We start from the raw sequence: 15,585 nt of genomic DNA on the forward strand, positions 1-15,585 counted from the left end.
GTAATTAAAACAGTATGGTACTGGCACAAAAATAGACACATAGATCAATGGAACAGAATAGTGAGCCCAGAAATAAACTGATGATGATATGGTCAATTAACCTTTGACAAAGGAGGCAAGAATATCCATGGGGGGAAAGACAGTCTCTTCAATAAATGGCTTGGGGAAAACTGAACAGCGACATGCGAAAGAATAAAACTGGACCAGTTTCTCATACCATATAAAAGATAAACTCAAATTGCATTAAAGACAAATGTGAGACCTGGGACCATAAAAATCCTGGAAGAGACCACAGGCAGTAATGTCTCTGACCTCGGCCACAGCAACATTTTTCTAGATATGTCTCCTGAGGCAAGGGAAACAAAAGCAAAAATAAACTACTGGGACTTCATCAAAATAAAACGCTTCCACACAGTGAAGGAAACCATCAACAAAACTAAAAGGAACCCATGGAATGGGAGAAGATATTTGCAAATGACATATCCGATAAAGGGTTAGTATCCAAAATATATAAAGAACTTTTACAACTTAACACCCAAAAAACAATCCAATTAAAAATGGGCAGAAGACATAAACAGACATTTTTTGCAAAGAAGACATCCAGGTGGCCAACAGACACATGAGAAGATGCTCAACATCACTGATAATCAGGGAAACACAAATCAAAACCACAATGAGATATCACCTCACACCTGTCAGAATGGCTAAAATCAACAACACAAGAAAAACTAGGTGTTGGTGAGGATGTGGAGAAAGGGGAACTCTCATGCACTGTTGGTGGGAATGCAAACTGGTGCAGACACCCTGGAAAACAGTATGGACATACCTCAAAAAATTAAAATTAGAGCTACCATATGATCAGTAATTCCACTACTGGTTATTTACCCAAAGAATATGAAAACACTAACTGGAAAACATACAGGCACCCTGATGTTTAAAGCAGCGTTATCTACAATAACCAAGATACGGAAGCAGCCCAAGTGTCCATTGACAGATGAATGGGTAAAGAAGATGTGGTATATATACGATGGAATATTATTTGGCCATAAAAAAGAATGAATTGTTGCCATTTGCAACAACATGGATGGAGATACAGAGTATAATGCTAAGTGAAATAAGTCAGTCGGAGAAGGACAATTACCATATGATCTCACTTCTATGTGGAATTTAAGAAACAAAAGAAACAAAGAGACAAACCAAGAAACAGACTCCTAACTCTAGAGAATAAACTGGTGGTCACCAGAGGGGAGGTGGGGGAGATGGGTGAAACAGGGTGAAGGGGATGAAGACCACACTTCTCACGATGAGCACTGAGTAATGTAGAGAATTGTTGAATCACTCTATTGTTCACCTGAAACTAATATAACACTATGTTAACTATGCTGGGTTTAAAAAAATAACTAAAAAATAAAATAAATATAAGTCAGTGACTTTGAGTAAAAGCAGATTGTCCTCCATAATGTGGGTGGGCCTCATCTAATCAGCTGACAGCCTGAATAGAGCAAAAGACTGACCTCCCCTGAGCAAGAGGGAATTCTGCAGCAGGTGGCCTTTGGACTGGACCTGCAGCATCAGCTTTCCTGTGTCCAGGCTGCCAGCCTGCCGTGCAGATCTTGGACTTAACCAGCCTTCGTAACTGCATGAGCCAATTCTCACGGAAACACTGACTGATATGGAGGTGAGATAGGGGTGAGGTTAGGGCAAGACCCCCTGTGCCTGTCTGAAATAGTTTTCTTTTCTAAGCTCTTTGCCAGGTAGGGTTAAGCAATTTATTTGATGGGGAGTCCTTAGCAGGCAGGGCGGTGGGTGCTAAGCCCACTGTGTCATGCCCAGTGCGGCACCCCATCCTAAGGGTACTTTAATAAACTGTTCTCACTCCCCCATAGGAAGAGCGGTGGGTCGGTGTGGCCCAATGCAAAAAGCACAAGGAAGAGAAATGGAGAAATTGAGTGCAGGTTTCAGCCCTCCCCCTTCTGCTGGGTGGTCTTGGGCGTTCCAACGACTTGTCATTCTCCTTGATTCTTCATTGGGAAAGTGAACGGCACACCTATTGGTGATGTTACATAAAATGAACATAAAATTAAAGTACATGAACATATGTAGGGAAGTTTAAAGCACCCAGGACTTCTGGGCATTGTGTTTTCTAGAAAAGGAGGTGGGCAGTGGATCGGGTGCCAGAGACTCGGCATCTTTTCACATGCCGTGTGGTGACAGGAGCTGAGCCAGGACCGAGGAAGCGGCTGGTATCCACGAGTGTGGAGCCAAAGCTTCTTTCTTCCTAGGGGCTGGGAAGTGGCGTAGCAAACCCTTGCCTGGAACAGCTTAGGAGGGGTGAACGGGGACGCTCGGACTCACAGCTGTACCAGCATCAGGCATAGAACCAGGACTAGACATTCAAGCCACGTCTGTGTGTCCCAAGCAGTCAAGTCGTCCCCGTCCATCACCCCTCTCCCGTCCCGCAGAGCTCCTGACCCTCAGAAAGGGCGCCAAGCCTTGGGCTGAGGTTTGTAGGAATTGCTGTGGTTGGGACAAGACGTGGCGAGGACATAAAAACCCGACTTTTGGGGCGCCTGGGGGGCTCAGTCGGTTAAGCGTCCGACTCTTGATCTCAGGTCAGGTCTTGATCTGGGGGGTCTTGAGTTCAAGCCACGTATTGGGCTCCAGCGTGGAAACTACTTAAAAAAAAACCATACACCTGACTTATTTCTAAATCACGAGTGCATTCTGAGCATGGCTTGGGGTGTGTATAGAAGCCCGCCTCCTGGGGAGGCATTTATTTTGGGTCGGCAATGCTTCTTTCACATTCACTGTTGCCACCAAAGCCATTTCTTCCCTATGACGTCACAGCAGAACTTTCAGACGTTTTGCAAATGGAGTGTCTTCACAGGCTCCCACTGCCTCGGTGGCTTAAAACCACGGGTGTTTACCCCCACCCGGTTCTGGAGGCCGGAAGTCCAGAGTCAAGGTGACGGCGCGATGCTGCCCTCTCCGGAGGGCGAGGGAAGAGCCCCCCTGCGTCTTCCTGGCTGGTGGTGGCCCCCGACGATCCGTGCGGCTCCTTGGTTTGCAGCTGCAACACTGCAGTGCCGTGTCCTTTTCTCTTACAGGGTCAAACTGATGTATTTGCAGAGACCCTACTTCCAAATAAGGTCAGGTCTGAGGTTGCAGGAGGACAAGACTTTGGGGGACATTGTTCAGCTCACAACAAGGAGAAGTCAAGAGAGGAGCTTGGCCCAGGTGGCCTTACTGTCTGTAGGGGTCTGAGTGCAGACCCTGCAGCCGGATGGGTCGGCAGGCAGAAATTCTGGGGGCCCCGGCCACGTGCCCTCTTCCTGTGGCGTGCTTTCCCCAACGTTCTGTTGGTCTCTGCGGGGGGCGGGGGGGTGCAGCCAAATTCATCTCTGGCTTCCTGAGTTCGACGAGCCAGGATGTATGATCTTTTCTCATACTGCCTCTGAGCACTGACTTTTTCACTGGGTCTGAAAATCTCCCCTGTGGGCACGGTTGGCACTGGGTTCGCACGCCCTGGCCTGTCACCCATGGCCTCTTGGTCTCGTCCAGGCAGCTCCCTTGGTCAGGTGGAGAGGCCGCAAGCTGCAGACATGCTCAGTTCCACACGCCACCCAGAGGCCACGGCACCCGGGGACTGGGGGGCTGCTCGATGCCTTGCCATGGGGGCCTACCTTGTGGGGCGTGGCCACAGAAGGCCCGCACGGTGGGATTCCTGGCCCATCCCTGCTCTCGACCTCAGCTCCCACTGTCTCTCCATCAGCGGGCTGTGTCCGCTGTGACCTTCTGCGTCTCCCGCTGCAGACCTTGATTCCCCTCTCGGGGCCTCCAGCCTCACTTCCTTCTGGAACTTTCCATGTCTGGCTCCTGCTTATGCAGATCCCTCAGGTGACGCGGCCCCTCCCCAGAGTCCTCCTTGATGCCCCTCAATCCTGTTTCTTCCTCACCCCAGTCCCCCATCCCCGTGATAAGCTCTGTGACGACAGGACGCTGTCTTGCTCAGTGCTGCGCTCCGAGGCGAAGAACAGGGCCGGGCACGATCAGTAAGTCAGCACTTTGTTTTCACCCTGTCGACCACGGAGAAACAGCACACCGTGCTGGATGGAGCACAGCTGATTCCGGAGTCCAGGACGGGGTCCGGTGGGGGTTGCTGCTCACTCACCGGCCCAGGCGCGCGGGGGCACTCCATCCAGCGCGCCCAGTGCGTGAGCAGATCGAGCACTGCAGTAAGATAAGGTGACACAGACCCGTGATCACGAGGGCTCACCCAGTTGAGAGCTTTCGGAAGCCAGACGGCACTGTGGAGTGGAGGCACCAGAGAAAAGAGGCTTCTCCTCGTGCTAAGCTCCCAGTGGGGCAGCCCTGGGGACTCATTAGCTACTGCAGGTTGAGATTTCAGCCGTTTCTTACTCTTCCAGGAAGGCGTTGCTGCAGTACAGCATGGTTATTTTTTAGCAAAATAACTGTTTTAGACAAGCACGGTAATTTTTAATCCCCTGATTATCCCTCCTCTGGGCTGCGGAGGAAGGCTCCTTGAGATACCTCCTGGAGTATTTCTAGGTTTCCCGCCTCTTGAGGTGGGTCCCGGCTGCTCCCCGCCCGACACTTGGGGCTGATGTTGCCGCGGGGAGGGGGCACCTCTAGCCCGGGTGAGGCCCCTCACGGGGGCTCCGGTGGCCCGGGCGTCGTTGCTCCGTGACCCCGTGGAGGTCGGGGCTGGGAAACAGTTGGAGAGTTTGGGGCAGGACCTCTGCGCTGAGTTGGCCTAAGCCTAGTGTCAGCACGGACAGGGCTCAGCGTTCACAGAAATAGCCTCACACGCGTGCTTTCTCTGCTCGTGGCCCGCTTCCTTCCTGACTTCTCACACACTCCCCTGGACTTTCTCGGCCTCTCCTGAGCCTCCAGCTCGGCACACGTCTGGGTCCTGGCACCTGACCTCCTATCTCCTTCCTGTGCAGCGTCTCTGGCAAACCCCCCGTTTCCACCCCGGGCCTCGCTTCTGCCCTGTCCGCCCGGCCCAGCCCAGTGAGGCCCTGGGCAGCCTGGGTCTCCAGAGTCCCTGGTCCACAGCCGGTGGGAGAACCGCGCTTCTAGTTTTGTCACTGCTGATCTGCGCCTGCCCTTTCTAGCTTTTGTCTGTGCTCGTAGGAACCTCCGTCTCAAGAGTTTGGTGAGAAAACAAGGAGAGAAGATGGCGTATGAGAGAAAGTGAAACAGCAGGGTGGGGGGACCCTGACTTCAAGTTCAGCCTGTATACTTGACAATTTTGATGAAATGGGCTAATTCCTGCAAACTGTCAGCTCAAGATGACCGGAATAGTCCTACATCTATTAAGGAAATTGAAGCTGTAGCTTAAACCTTCCCATAAAGGGGGGTGTCCAGGTGGCTCAGTTGGTTAAGCATCTGACTCTGATGCTCAGGTCATGATCTCAGGGTTGTGAGATCGAGCCCTGCATCAGCTCCATGCTCAGTGGGGAGTGGGCTTGAGACTCTCTCTCCCTCTCCCTCTGCCCCTCTCCCATCTTGTGCACACAGTCTCTCTCTACATAAATCTTTAAAAAAACAAACTTTCCCGTAAATAAAATGCTATTTAGAAAAAAACAGAAAAATCTGTGTAGCCTTAGGAGTTCTTAGATCCAATGCCAGAAGTTTGATCAATAAAAGAGAAAAAGATAAATTGGACAAACTGAGAAGTGTTAGGAGGACAACATTTGCTCTGAGAAGCACACTGTTAAGAATGCAAAGACAAGCCACACACAGACGAAAATATTGCCAAATCACATATCTGACAAAGGACTTGCATCCAGAACATATAAAGAGCTCTCAAAAATCATCAATAAGAAAACAAACAGCTTGGAAAAAAAGATGGGCAAATGATCTGAACACACGCTTCACCAAAGAAGGTATACAGATGGCTATTAAGCTCATGAAAAGATGCTCAACATCTCCAACTAGTCATTGAAGAAATGCAAATTAAAACTATAATGAGACACCTTTACGCACTTGTGGAAGTGGCTAAAATAGAAGAAATCCAAACTGACACAGGGTTGGCAAGGATGCCAAGCTTCTCACTCATTGCTGGGGGCAGTGTGTGCAAGATGGTACAGCCTCTGTGGAAAGCAGTTTCTCAGTTCCTGATGAAGTTAAACATACAGCTACCACACGAACCAGCGATCCCCCTCCTATTGACCCAAGAGAACTGAAAACATGCGTTTAGGTGAAAACGGGTATGCAAATGTTTATAGCAGCTTTATGCATAACTGTTGAAAACTGGAAACAAGCCCGCATGTTCTTTAGCAGGTGAACGGATGACGACGTGCGCTCCACCCGTGCAGTGGAGTACTACTCAGTAGTAAAAAGGGAACACACTATGAATGCAAGAGCAACAACTCTGCTGAGTTTACCGCATTCTGTCAATTGGAAGTAGCCAATCTGACAAGCTGACATGCTGCATGTTCCATTTGAATGACTTTCTGCAAAAGACAAAGTGATAGGGATGGAGAAGAGACTCCTGGTTGCTGGACTGGGTGGGGGTGACTCCAAAGGGGCAACAGGAGGGAATTTTGGGGGGTTTTAGAACTGTTCTGTGTTTTGATTGTGGTGTTTACATGGCTGTATGCATTTGTCAAGAGTTGTAGAAACTTTAAACAGAGAGAGTGCATTTTATTGTATGTAAATTTAAAAATAAATGTAAAAACATGAAGAGGCTTTGAAGGACCAGGAGTTAAAGCTCACTTAGTGCTGTCAGGTGGGGGTCCCGTGGTGGAGCCGAACCCCAGAGGCTCGCGGAAGCTGGGCTGTGCCTCCTGCTGAATTCACCTGGCCATCCTTGGTCGTGGCGTCATCACGATGTTTGTCATGCTCACAGTCTGTCCCTGACGCTGACAGCTTCGCTGCCGGCAGAAGTCTGCAGCACGCACAGGGCCACCCCCGCTGCATGGCCTGTGTCTCCCAGGCTTGGACACTGGTCAGGAGTCAAGGGCTGGGAGACCATGAATGAGTGCTAAGAAGAGGGTGACCTAACCCTCACCTCTTCTGGAAGCTCCCTTCCCCTTCCCTTCTTTTTTAAAGATTTTATTTATTTACTTATAGAGAGAAAGTGAGTGGGGTGGGGAGGGGAAGAGGGAGAGGGAGAATCTCGTGCAGACTCTGCACTGAGCTTGGAGCCCGACGCTGGGCTCGATCTCACGACCCTGAGATCATGACCTGAGCTGAAATCAAGAGTCGGATGCTTAACTGACTGAACCACCCAGGCGCCCCTGGAAGCTTGTTTTCATTCCACGGACACAGTTGCTCATTCCGGATGTCCTTGGGATCCTACTTCCTCCCCTCCGTGTGTCTTGGGAGGCAGAGCATCGTAATGCTAACTGCATGGATTTCAGTGTCAGAGAGCCCTTGGTTTGCATCCCGGGGCCAGAGCAGTGATCTTGGGCAAGGACTTTAACTACTTTTGGTTTCAGCTTCTCTAAGATGGGGACAATAATAGTAGCTACTTCACGGGGTGGCCGAGGATTACACAACTAAAACATGCACTTGAAGCCCAGTGCCCCGCGTGGCGAGCATGTAATAAACAAACAAGGTGTCAGGTGAGCGGATGCACAGATTCGTGAGTGCTTCCGGCGGGCGGGGATGCTGAAGCCTCTGTCGTCCTTGTGCACAGTGCAGCACCAGCCCGAGAAAGCACCTGCCAAGTACCTTCTGTCTCACGGAGCTCTGGGGCCGAAGTCACACTCAGGGCTCACTCCTTTCTTCACACCTTCCTCCAGGCCAGGCCCTGGCTCTCAGACGTGCTCAGCAGCTCTGAATCCCCAGGGTTCCCCCCTGCCCCCGGCGCTTCACGCACCTTCACTCCAGACTCCCCTCCCAGCCCCGCACGGGTCAGGATGGGATGAGACCTGGACAGTCACAGCTGCAGCCCGGGGGCTGACTCCTTTCCTCCTGCGCTCCCCGCTCCTGGGGCTTGTATGTGGTGCACCAACAGGTGTGGGGTTCTAAAGCTATCCAGGGACTGACTTTCAGTTCCTGGATCAAAATATGGTGCACTGTCTGTATAATTGCATAAAAGGCTGAAGGATTACTGATGCCAGCCTTATGGGAGCAAGGAAGGGTGAACCTCGGGCTCCATCCTGCCTGGGCTCTGCTCGGTTTGCATCTGTGTCAGGGTAAACGTGGATGTGCATATTGAGGACATTATGTTCGTTAGGATTTGTGGTTGGGAGATAGATCATATCTCAGCTGACTGGACTGATGGACCAAACCAGAGAGGGAGGAATTAAAAGGGATAAAAGTCAGTTCTGGCTCTTAGGCCTTCAAATCCAACAACGTGCAAACATAATGACGTGGACTGAGTTTAATGAGCACATGAGAAAGATCTGGGGCTTTTAGGCAATGCAAGGTCAGTAAAAAGACAGGGATGTGATGCAGAAACAAAAAAGCTAATGCTATCAGGTTGCATTAACAGAGACATAGGTAACAGAACAGAGGAGGTGATACATTTACTCTCTGTGCTAAGCTGAGCTCATCTTGAATATGGTGTTTACTTTTGACAGTCACATTTTAGTATAGACATTTACAACCTGTAACATCAGCAGAGGGCAACCAGGATAAGTGTCGGCTTATATAAAGGGTGGAGAGAGCCTGAAGAACAAAGATTTGCTGGGTTCAGGATAGCCGATGCTACTTAAGGGGGTTCCTTGTGGAAGAGTGATTTGACCTATCCTATATGCCTCCAAAGCAGTGATATATAATAGAACTTCCTGTGATGATGGAAATATTTTATGTCTGTGCCATTTAATAGCTACCAGACAGATGTGGTTTTTGAGCAAATAAAATGGGGGAACTGATTTTTTAATTTAACTCATTACAATTAAAATTTAAATGGCTTTCTGTGTATATCTCATTGGATGGTGAAGCTTTAGAGGGAAAATAAAAGAGTAGACCAGGGGTTGGCAAATTTTTTCTGTAAAGGGTAAGACAGTAATTATTTTGGGCTTTGCTGGGCATATGACTTCTGTTGTAGCAACTGGGCTCCCTCATTGTAGCGTGAAAGTATACATGGCGTAGGAAAGAATGAATGCATCTGTGTTCTAATAAAACTTTATTTACGGCAACTGAAATTTTAATATAATCTTTACATGTCACAAAATATTCTTCTTTTGATTTTTTTTCAACTACTTTAAAGGCGTAGAAACCATGCTTAGCTCCTAGGTTGTACAAAAATGGGTGTCAGGCTGGATTTGGCTTTGTAGTTTGCTGACTCTGGATTAAGATGTGGGTGGGAGCCTCAGGGAGTCATATGTAAGTTCAAGAATGGGAGACAGTATTAATTAGAGGTAGCCGGGCACGGCCTGAGCACCCTCAGTGAGAGGTGAGTTCTTGTCACTAACAGTTCAAGTACAGGCCGGGTAGTTAACTATCTGGCAAGGGATGAGGCAGAAATGTGTCTACTTAATACAGGTTATACTAGAATTTCCCCTGAATTCTGTAGGAGTTTTGAAATCAGGATGACATGTGACTGCTTTAAAATTATACCTGCTTTGTGCAGGGAAGGGGATTATTTGCCCCACTGGGTACTTCGTCTGAGCCCCGTGTTGCTGGGACGGGGACACCTGTGGGTGGCCTCCAGCCTCGTTGCCACCGTGGTTCTGCCAAGCATTCCGGGCCCCTGGGATGTGCCTTCATGGGGGAGCTGCCTATGCCCATCTATGTGCAGCCCAGGAGAGATGCTGCTGAGAGCGCCTCGGGCCTCCACGCCAGTGCCGTCTGGCGAGCTGTGAGTCTCTGTCCAGAATGAAGTTGAGGACCCACGTCCAGCGGTCGTCTGTGAAGACGGGACTGCTCAGGAGCTGATTGTCCAGCCCGTGGACCGCTGGAGGTCGCGTCCTCTCCGTTACCGTCGGCCCTGCTCTCTTGCCTTTCTCTTCTCCTCTGTCCTGCCTTCTGTCCGTCTCACTTCCGATCAGCATCTCTGCTAAAATAAACACAGAGAATAAACGGCTTCTTCCTACAAGGAGAGAGGTGGAAAGCGCTGGCTTGAAGTTGGAATTTCTTGTGCTTTTATCTATACCTCCACCTGCCGCCACTGTAATGGAGTTTTCTCCATGTCTTTGCAAAGCACAGGAAGCCTATGAAGCTTGACTTGGGGGCTTTCCAACAATTGAGATAAATACCCTTGGCTTGCAACATTGTGTAAATTTGATACACGAATGTTGCAGAACTGTTCCCATTGTAGGACTGGCTACCCCTCTGTTCCGACATATAGTTATCACTTCTTCCAGTGACTGGATTGGTTAAGAGCTGGTCTCTTGGCCAGTTTAATGTTTAGAGTACAGTTTTGTTGTCTGTATGCACTAGACTGTGCATTAGGTCTGCAGGACTTACTTGTCTACTCGTGGCAGGTGCGTGCCCTTAAACAGTATCTTGCCCTTTCCCTACGTGGGGGAGTTTTAAGGGTACACAGAAGACAGAGGAGTTCGATCAGCCCCAAGTGTCCATCACCAGCTTTGACGGCAACCACCTCCTGGCCGGTCTTAGATCACTGATACCTTCTTCCTGCCTCCTGTATTATTTTGAAGCAAATCTATAGGAAGACGTGGGGCACTGACTCACCTTTGCACTAACATCTCGATTCTGCGCATTCTGTTTCAGATCATTGCCTTCGATGAGTTAAGGACGGATTTTAAGAGCCCCATAGACCAGTGTAACCCTGTTCATGCGGTAAGTAGCGGGTGCAGGCGGGGGCGGGGGGTGTCAGGGCGGGTTACTGGGGCCTGTGGAGGAGGGACGTTCCGATGGGGGGGTGGGTAAAGTGCCTCCACTCCTGGCTCAGGGCCGTCGAGGACCCCTCTCATTCCTGAGGTCCTCCCGTCGTACCTTGCAAGTCAAATAGGACGATTCCAGGAGGCCAGGTGGGAAAGGTCTGCTGTGCTTTGGTGGACGAGTCTTCAAGGCCTCGTGCCGGCGTTTCTGGTTATTCATCCTTGAATAAGGAGAGAGGCTCCATGTTGGCCAACATGCTGGCAGGGCATGGGAGCCTCCTTAGTGGCTGTTTGTGCGCTGCGCTTGGCCAGGTCTCTCAGAGGGAGACACCAGAGTGGGTGGAGGTACAGAGCCCCTGGGACCGCGTCCACCGCCCAGGGGGACACTCATCTCTAGAGGCTCTGTGGGCCTGAGGTCAGCTCGCCTCCCACTGGGGAATCTGATGCAGTCTGGTCCTCAGATCCAGGCTTGGCACGTGCGATCTGACCGTCCCGTCCGGCTGCAGTTCCCTCATGCCCGGGAGTGGGCGTGACAAGCGGCTTGTGCAGGGAGAGGAGGAGGACCCTACTTCCAATGAATGGGGTGGGTGCAGCCCACTTGCCAGGGCCGGACACCAACCACGCGGGTGGACAGAGCCTTGTCCACACTCATTCGAGACCAGCACTGCTGGGCACACACGGTTCTTTCAGGTGTGTCTCTCAGCCTGCACTCACGGGGTCCGCGTGTGGTTGAAGTTCCTTCCAGGCCCCGGGTTCCAGCGCCAAGCCAAGTTTTTGTTTGAATAGCTCTGTGGGTATTTTCAGTTAGAGGTTGTAGACCGGACAGCAGGATTTACTAGTGTGAATCCATCTTAACCTGGAAGCCTTATGGTGTCACTCTAGCGACACGGACAAAGAGGTCTGTTCTCCTTGAAGAAAGATGTGCTCTCGGGAGGAGCCAGAAGACCAGGGAACTAGGCTTCAGTGTCCCCTCTGTAAAGCACAGGGCTTTTATTGGAGTCGTACGTTTTGGTGAGTTTTTACTGCACACTAGGAACTTTACACGTATAACCTATAGTCTCACAACTCTGCCCAAATGGCATCATTTACCGCATGTGCAGACTCGTACGCAAGGGCCCACAGCCCCTGGAGGTCTGCCTGTCCCCAGAGCCCGTGTTCTTACCACCTAGCTACTCCATGGTGTCTCTTTCAGAGATTGGATTTTCTAATGCCCGATTTTATCATCCCTTTGGCATCAGATTCTTTGGTTCTGTGAAATAGAGCCAAACCCTTTTCAAAGTCAAGGGTGTGAAGCAGAAATTGGTGGCAAGTTGCAAGAGTCCCTAAGATGCACTTGGAAACTTCTTAGGCTTTGTACTTGCATTAAAGTCCATTTTTATTTCCATCTGCTGGCCTCCCCCCACCACCTGTGGTAACTTGGCCCCACCAGGCCTGAAGGGCTACCCCCCAGTCTCATTTCTTTCTGGATGTTTTCTGTTTGGCACCAGGGTTACACACCTGGCCCGTTGGAGCTCTAGTCCGAGAGGGAGGCCGCTATCCGTCCTCCTAGCTGTGTGGGCTCAGATGAGCTCACTGAAAACACGCAGGGCTTTCTTGAATGACCCCGGGTGCATGCTAGTGCGGAAATGTGTCCTCCGCTCCGCCCTGTCCTGCCAATTCAGCCCAGGCGATCGGTGAAACCGTGAGACAGCTTCGTGGAGTCACGAAGAGGATATAGGACCAACACGCGCGCCGCGGCAGCCTCTGGGGAAGGTCAGCGCAAGATCGAAGCCTGCACACAGTAGGCGCTCAGCTGTTGTTGACCAGAGGGAGAATGCATCTGCTGCAGGGTGAGGTGTAGCGTGGAGGCTGGGTCTCGGCTCTTCACTCCTATCGTGAAAGCCACGCTTCTAACTGGGTAATGACTTAATCAAGGAGCCTGGACCCTGTGGGCCAGACAGTCCGTGGACAGACTGAAGACCCCCCGGGAAAGCACTCTTGTCTGAGATTTCTAAAAAAATCCATTAAAACCCTACATGGAAGAATATTAGACATATTTTCTTGGTTCTGACGATTTACTCCCCAGCAGGGAGCTAAGTGCTTTGGATGCCTCATTAACTCACGTTCGAGGTCTTTCAGGCTCCGTAGAGCCCCCAAAAATGCATCTCCGCCTCAGCTGGCTTGAAGGAGCTACCGCCCACTGGTGACGCCCGCCCTGCGTGGACTTAGCTTACAGATAGTAGCTCTATGAGCAAGCGTGAGGCCCACTGGCTCTCTGGATTGAAGATCCCCTAGAGCTCCAAATCTTGCAGGGCCCTTGGGGGGGACCCCCTTCCAGGAGCTGGAAGGGACGAGGAGGGCCCTGCTCTACTCCTACCTTCTCATTCAGCCCTTCCCCTTCCTTTATCGGCAGGCCCTTTAGTGTCACCATCAAGGAAGGGGAGCCAGCAGAGGACCGGCTTGTGGGGAAGGAGCTGGTGCGGGCCCCGTAGCAGCCTCTCTGTGCCTGGCACCTCACACCTTTCCTCTTATTCTCCATGTAGGCAGCCTCGATGCCCAGCCGTGTGTGGGGTTTGTGTGTGCTCATGCGCATGTGGACAGACACGGGGTTTGCTGCGGAGGACGTGGTCTGTCTTCCTAGCCACGTGGACACTAATTTGTCCTGATGTGGGCTCTTTCCTCTGGGCTTAAAGGATGCACAGGAATCACTGTATGATTCAGTTAGGGAAGCTGAAGTGGCCCAGCCACCTGTCTTCCCCAGATCCGCGAGCAAGTTCATTAGCATCACGTCCACGGTTACCAAATTGCCTCGTAACGAAGCATCGGACAGAGGCTGCAGCTGTGCTCAGAGGGGCTTTGGAAAACAAGAAGTCACTGCGGGAAAGGGATGGTGGCACACCGTGCGTGATGTGACCGTCACCCCCGCCCGGCCGCAGGCACCTGTTCTCAGCCCTGAGCCGGGCTCCGGGCATGGACTTCGGCATCTCGAGACGTCTTAGCTTGGGGGTGCTGCTGGAGTCTGATGTAGTGGGATATTGGGTGATTCCTTCCTCTGAATGCACTCACTTTAGAAAAACGACATCAGCGGGCAGAGAACTTCCCGACCGTAGACTCTAATCAGGGCACATGGAGCCCCGGGTGGGCAGTCCTCCTGGGAGGGTGACTCGGCCTCCAGGGCGTCCCGAGGACTTAGTTGTCTTATAACTGGAAGTTGGTACCTTTTGACCCCCTCCGGCCAGTTCCCTCTCCTCTACTCCCTGTCTCTGATAACCGCACACCTGATCTTTTCTATGAGTTTGTTTTGTTGTTGTTTTGTTTTAGATTCCATATATAAGCGAGATCACATGGTACTTGTCTTTCTCTGTCTGGCTTATTTCACTGAGCATAACACCATCCATGTTGTTGATGGCAGGATTCCCTTCTTTTTGTGGCTGAGTGATATTCCTGTGTGTGTGTATCCTGACTGTATGAGAGTATATTATACTATATATATACACATGACATTTTCTTTATCCGTTCACCCATCCATGGACACTCAGGCTGCTTCTGTGTCGTGACTCTTATAAATAATGCTGCAGTGAACACAGCGGTGCAGATACCTTTTCCAGACTGTGATTTCATTTCCTTCAGGGAGATACCCACAAGTGGAATTGCTGGATGATCCGGTAGTCCTGTTTTTAACTCTTTGGGGAACCTCCCTGATGTTTTCGTAGCGGCGGTACCAATATCCATCTCAGCAACAGAGCACGAGGGTCCCTTTTTCTCCACGTCCTCATCAGCACCTGTTGTCTCTTGTCTTGTTGATTTTAGCCATTCTGACAGGTGTGAGGTGATAGCTCACCGTGGTTTTGATTTGCATTTCCCCGATGATGAGTGATGAGCACCTTTTCATGTACCCGCGGCTATCTGTATGTCTTCTTTGGAAAAATATCGGTTCAGACCCTCTGCCCATTTTTATTTGGATTATTTGTTTTTGTTTTTTTTTCTGTTGAGTTCTATGAGCCGCTGGGTGGGAGCACGCAGGTCTCTGGTGGGTGCTGCCTTCTCTCCTGGGGGCTGAATGTGGGGGCTTCTCATGCTCCTTCAGCAGAGCATCTAACCTCCCCTCTTTTTCTTTCCTGTGCATCCCGATAGAGAGAACGTCTGAGGAACATCGAGCGCATCTGCTTCCTCCTGAGAAAGGTCAGTGCAGGAACTCCACGCCCGAGGGTGGACGGTCCCGTGGTCATGGCTGGTCATGCGCGGAAGGGGCTGGTGAGGCTTGGCACCTGCTCCAGTCCTGTCTCCCCGGAAAGGCAAATGGCAGGGGAGCAGGCGGCGGGAGCAAGTGAGCCTTTCGTTCGCTGGAAACCTCGAGATAAAAGGAGCTCATTGGAAGGGGTGGCCATCAGTCAAAGTGACAGGGCAGCACCGGATATTTGCAGGTGCCCTCTGGCTGGACTCGGAGGTTCTTTACCTTCGCATGATGATGGATGGCGTTTCCAGCTCATGTAACTGCACAGCCTTTGTTCCTGGTGGGGCTCAGGGAAGTTTTTAACTAGATGCTGGGTTTCCTCTGAGGTTTCAGCCTGCCGCTCAGCTTTGTGGTTTGATGGGCAGCATCACTGGGAGTGTTTTGGGGGCGGGATGGGAAGTGTTATCGAAGGGGGGGCCAAGCATTGGGAGAGTTGTGAGCGGATGGGTGGCAGGTCACAGCGGCCCCGAGAGCATCTGGAAGCACATGTGTGCACACATGGTCACGTGTGCGCGTGCAGCTCAAGCTTGGTATTTAGCTCACCTCCGTGACATAGCCGGGCCACAGGATGGGGAAGCCACCTGTCAGCCCAGAGGGAGATTCTGA

The 15,585-nt window shown here is 51.0% G+C and overlaps 1 protein-coding gene across 15 annotated transcripts in view; it reads left to right on the forward strand.

Moving 5' to 3' along the window:
- CNIH3 (cornichon family AMPA receptor auxiliary protein 3) overlaps positions 1–15,585 on the forward strand; it is a 305,955-nt gene that overhangs the window by 154,084 nt on the left and 136,286 nt on the right. For 14 of the 15 annotated variants that reach the window (XR_013449796.1, XR_013449788.1, XR_013449789.1 and 11 more), the window contains 2 exons: positions 10,657–10,725; positions 14,880–14,927. The exons of the other annotated variant lie outside the window; for it this stretch is intronic. Coding sequence is in view for 5 of the 14 variants with exons in the window: in XM_078077832.1 (XP_077933958.1) it covers positions 10,657–10,725; positions 14,880–14,927 (117 nt within the window). In the remaining 9 variants the exon portion in view is untranslated. The remainder of the gene's footprint in view (positions 1–10,656; positions 10,726–14,879; positions 14,928–15,585) is intronic. 15 annotated transcript variants of the gene reach the window in all.

The sequence above is a fragment of the Halichoerus grypus genome, chromosome 7, assembly GCF_964656455.1.
Source record: "Halichoerus grypus chromosome 7, mHalGry1.hap1.1, whole genome shotgun sequence".
Classification (NCBI taxonomy): Eukaryota; Metazoa; Chordata; class Mammalia; order Carnivora; family Phocidae; genus Halichoerus; species Halichoerus grypus.